This window comes from Halyomorpha halys, unplaced genomic scaffold (assembly GCF_000696795.3).
Source record: "Halyomorpha halys isolate HHAL.00 unplaced genomic scaffold, Hhal_1.1 Scaffold73.1, whole genome shotgun sequence".
Lineage (NCBI taxonomy): Eukaryota > Metazoa > Arthropoda > Insecta > Hemiptera > Pentatomidae > Halyomorpha > Halyomorpha halys.
Window position 1 is genome coordinate 284,440 of NW_027104949.1, and position 5,631 is coordinate 290,070.

At 33.7% G+C, this 5,631-nt stretch overlaps 1 protein-coding gene across 1 annotated transcript in view; it reads left to right on the forward strand.

The window, feature by feature from the left end:
- The window catches only part of LOC106692840 (5-hydroxytryptamine receptor), a gene marked incomplete at its 5' end in the record, with an annotated part of 285,675 nt that overhangs the window by 171,578 nt on the left and 108,466 nt on the right, over positions 1-5,631 (forward strand). Inside the window, 1 exon segment of the mRNA XM_067046425.1 lies at positions 4,136-4,375. Coding sequence (XP_066902526.1) covers positions 4,147-4,375 — 229 coding nt within the window.

Sequence of the window (5,631 nt, forward strand, 5' to 3'; positions counted from 1 at the left end):
GGGTTATTACTAACTGTGAGCACACATGTGTCATCAGCATACGTGGTAAGGATACTATATTTACTTAATAGTAAATATATATTTTAATGTCTTAATTCATTTTTCAAAAAGAACTTATGAGCACATTACAATAATTATTTTTACAAATATAGGACGACACTACAATTGTTTGAGGAAAGATATAAAATTTCTTAACTGACAAATTACTTCAAATCTACTTATTAAAAATACATCTAATTCTCCTATATTTCTACATCAATTAAGGTCCTAATTTTTCTATAGGTATATTTCTTAGTTTTTTAATTTAATCCTCGATCAACTCTTTGGATATTAATTTAATATTAATATAAAAAATTAGCTTTTAACTTGAAAACCATGTAATATTCAAATAAATTTTAATATTTCAAATCGTATAAGAGCAAATACTCAACATTTTAATTTTTCAGTTGTTTTTTTTTCGAACAGATCCGAAACACTACATTTGTACAATTTTTCGAACACTACATTTGTACAAATGACTGACTTGGAATCCTCAGATAAGACTGGAAAGATAAGAAACTGCACTTTGGAGCACTTACTAGACAAACGCTCTTAACTTCCAATCCATTACAAAAGACTGCTCTACATGACTATAATAAGGCCAATCTGAACGTACGAAATTGGGCGTGGGGCATTCCATTCTTACAATCCGAAATCCTTCGTAAAATCCTCAATCCTGCTTACTTTATCACAAATAAAATCATCCATAAAGACATTAATGTTCCATATGTAACCAATCTAGCCCAAAGCAGGCATTAATCCATTGTTAACTCCATAACCAACCAATCCCACTAGTTTCTAACCTTGCTTCCTTTTTCGTTCATGCCAATCCTCCTAAGTGCCTGAAAGTAGATTGCCACAAGACTATTATTTAGAAATATTATTAGACTGCTACCAATTGGTAGTTCCTGTATATGCCAGCATTGTGATCTTACATTAAAACATTTTTTTTTTTTTAATTATTTACTTATTGTAATTTACAACTGTACAAAATAATACAATAGGTAAATATGTAGTATGTTTCATATACACTTGAAAATCTTGGCAAGGAACCACCCATTGGTGGTACTTCAAACATTAATTTAAACTAGAAGGTCCCGTGGCCATCTTCTTTTCAGACGCCTCGGAGGATTATCAGGGATTGTTAAGGATGAAAGATTAAGAATTAATGGGTTAGGATGGTTAAGGAGTTTGGAATAAAAAGACGCATATCTGTTTTGGGTCAAATCTGCAACGAATGGGATGTTAAGGTCTTTATGAATGAGTTTATTTGTGACGTAATAAGGAGCATCAAGGATTTCACGTAGGATTTTGGATTGTAACGATTGGATGCGGGAAGAATTTGATGGTTTGGTGGAGCCCCAGAGCTCAATTCCATATGTCCAAATTGGTCTGATTATTGTAGTGAATACTAATTTTATGTGTGGATTCCAAGTAAGTCTCTTGTCAAGATGGAGTCCTAAGTATCGAATCTGTTCAACAGGCGTTAGTGGTGTATCTAGAAAGGATACTGTAGGACAGGAGGGCGGAGGTTTACGACGGAGAGTAAAAGTGATCTTATGGGATTTGTCAGGATTTATTTTGATTCTCCAGTTTTTACACCATTCTTCAATAGATGTTATGTGTGCCACATTAAAACATAAAAATATTTATACATAAATATATTTATGTAAATACAGTTGAAAATATCAATAAATACATTTTTTGGATATAAAACTCAGGATTCTACTAAATATCGAAGTCTCCTTTAAATTGTTTTTACTCCATTCCATGTATTACGTCAATTCCATTTCTGAATGGGCTGGTAATTCAAAGTATGTTTGTACAGTCTGATCAAGAAATAACTTTTTCCCGCTTTTTCGCAGGAGTGAAAGTAAATTATTACCATTGTATATACTTTTATAATACAGCCTTGTTTATATTCAGCACATCATAGGTAATGTCCCCTCGAATATTAGATATGAGATTGATAAAATATACATAGATTTGGATGCTGTGCTCAGCCAGCGTATTATTGGAAAAAACACTATTGACCGAAAACAAGGCGGGAACCGAACAGTCTATTTTCCGCTAAGGGCTTCTTATCATAAGACCCGTGGCTTTGGAAGCGAGTATTGTTGGCCCCATGAATACCGAATCGCCTCCGTGGCTCATTATGCATGTATGTCCGCTCCGCGTATTTGCTTATTTATTATCTATTTGTCATATAAATGGAAACTTTTGTGGATAACGCTAACTGTTTCTGTAGGAATGGCAAAATCGCTTCGAGGATTCGCTGGGGGGATAGCGAAGCCACGAAGAGCCTAGTGGCTTGTCAGTACCTAGATTCCTAAGCGAAAGTCAACGAAATATAAATATCACGCAATGATCGAAATACAAAAGAATAATTACCAAGATAATCCCAACTAGATACTGCAGGAAGATGGGATGTAATGTACAATAAGAATAACAATAAGAATGTACATGACTATTTTTATTTAATTATTTTTCTTTTACATCCCTATTAATGCTATGTGATGATTTAATTACATAAAGATATAAGATTATTCATATATAATTGAAAACAAGTATAAATAAAAAAAAAGAGTTCACCGAGAAAATTTGTATTATTCATATCTCTACTATTAATTAAATTAGTTTCGTGGAATCTAATGATTTAAATAATAGATATTATGTATTTCTAATTCCCTCCTCCCAAAAAAAAATACCATAGTTAATGCACCCTATTACGTTTTTAACAGAACACTACACCATGACCTACATATCCCTTTTGTCCTTGACCTCATACCAACCAAATTCACAAAATTCCATATAAACCTTTCCAACTATCCTTATCTTTTGGTTCGAACTTTATCTAGTTCCACCCATCCCTACAGGGCTGTAGGTGGGCACCTAGAAGGCTAAAACGGCAGTGGCCAAGAGACTTATTGTAAAATTAAAATGGACAATTGGAGTTCAGGCAATTGTCAGATTCTCCACTCAAGTTGAGTGTTTGCGGCTTCAGAGCACTAGCTCAGCCTCCACTGGCTCATTACCAGTGATGCGGTGAGAGGGATCCTCAGGTCAATTATGTAAATATTGTATGTAAGAGTGTAAATGTGACTAGAAATTATATTATTTTTATACTTATTTATTTATTTTTTCATCCCAATAGTTTGATTATGCTCGTTTTGTTTATTCTTCAGTTTGTATATATTTGAAGAGAGATTTTATTTATTTTTATGTTCTTTTTTATTTTATTTATTTTTATTCTTATTTTATTTTATTTTAGTATGAATGTCACTATTACCTATTACCCACAACTGTGTGGCAGATTGTAATATCGATCAATAAATAAAGTTTTGTTACATGAAAAAATAAAAGTAGTATTATCAATATTCAATTTACTAAAAACTATATAAAGTCATCTAAATATAAAATCTAAGTCATTTCAGAAAAAACCTATTATGTTACATTATAGCAGTAGTATTTATTAATCAATTCAGACCACCAAGTTTAAATAATTTGATCTGTCTAGAAATGAAATAGTACAATGCCCTCATATCATAAATCGTTTCTGGTTTAGATAAACCTATCCCATTAGCTGAGTTCACTGCCTTAGTTGATCAGAGTAAAACTATTCCCATAAGATTCAGTGATGCGGTGAGAGGGGATCGTATGGTCTCTGCTCTACCCCTCACACGTGGGGGATAGATTGGGCTCAGGGATCCTCAGGTCGATTGTGTTAATATTGTATATAATAGTCTAAATGTTACTAGAGATTATATTATTTATTTATCTTTTCATACACATAGTTTGAGTATGTTCATTTAGTTTATCCTTCTGTTTGTATACATTTTAAAAAAGATTTTATTTATTTTTATGTGTTTTTTTCATTTATTTATTTATTTTTATTCTTATTTTATTAGTATGAATGTGCTCATTGAAAAGTATCAAGATTGCGAGAATTGGACTCATCCAGTATATGTTTTTTGTATACAGCCTAGTTTATATTCCGCACTACTCAATGTGTTTCAATCTTGTTTTATATGTAAAATATATAATTAACATGCCATTTTCATAATAATTACTAATTAAATCGTCATTATTATTGCAGCCGATGCAGTGATGAGAGACCTGAGTCGGCTGCTGGACTTGGCGGGGGCGGCGTGCGCCGAGCCGGTGCCGTCGACCGGGCGCCAGTTCTGCGACCAGCTGGCCAGCATCATCAGCAGTCACCTCGACCTCACCAACCTCACCGGCTACCAGCTCGCCAACGAGACCGACAGCAGTCAGGGCATAGCGACTGCCGCGCTATCTGTCGTCCTAGGCATCGTCATCCTCATAACTGTCCTAGGTGAGTGGAACAAATTGGTCCTCCGGGACGGATTTATGATACTAATGGGGTGTATAAAAAACAACAAAAATTTTAAACAAATATTTGTATTATTGTTTTTTTGATATGAAATACAATAATTAATATAAGTAGTGCCCATTTTTATCTATCCTCACTAGCCACTTGCTCGATCACACGCTGATATCATTCTTGAAATGGCTGTCAAAGAACTCTTTCAACTTTCGTAAAATTATCAATTTATTTCCCATGAAGGAAATTGGCCATGGATCGAAACAAGTAGTAATCCGAAAGTGCAAGGTATCGACTATATTGTGGATGAGACAGAAGTTCAAATCCATGGAGCTCTTTAAACTTTTCTTTGGTCCAACGGGAAGTGATTGCTAATTGCTAAGGAGTGACGGACCAGTCTACTGCTCTTTTTCACCTTTCCCATGGTTGATGGTGACTAAGAGTATCTTTCGACAGACCACACTCCCTGTTCGCTCAAGTTCTTAAGTACTTTTAGAAGAATTTGACTCAACAGCTTCCTACAGAATCTCATCAATATTCATAAAGGAGCCGTTTTTCCTTTTCAATGTCGTATCTCCACTGCTAAATTTTTCAAACCAACCCCAAGCAGTGCACCTGTCAAGGACACCTATCTCTTCATATTTAATATATTTCACGATTTACAAGTTCACAGAAGTTTGATAATCTAGAATCCATCGTAGGTAGGGATATTGAGATCGGTAGGTTGAGATCTTGTGTTTACTAGTTGAACTGATAAACGTAGAGTAAAATGTTCAATGATATAGGAAGGTTTTTGGGTTATTAGGAATTAGAATATAAATGAGCCAAGGAGAATAAGGGACGTTACTAGAATGTGACGGGTACTTCGAGGAAATGAATCACGCGATCTTGAAATGGTGGTTCAAGTTATTTGGAAAAAATGGCTATTCTATGTTAAGTGCTGGTCAAAGAATAGATGGGAGGATAAAACTGTTGAACATAAGGCCTTTCTTCGCGCATCTACGGCCTTTCGTTAAAAAACATAGATCTCTTTAATTAAGGAAGAAAATGTTATTTATTATTTGCTAAATATTGTTTTATATTATTTCCACTTAGAACTTAAATTAATTGATTTTTTTTCTTATTTCAATTTTTTTTTTTTATTTATTTATTCTAATTTACAACTGTACAAAATAATACAATAAGTAAATATGTTGTATGTTTCATATACACTTGAAAATCTTGGGAAGGAACCACCCATTGGTGGT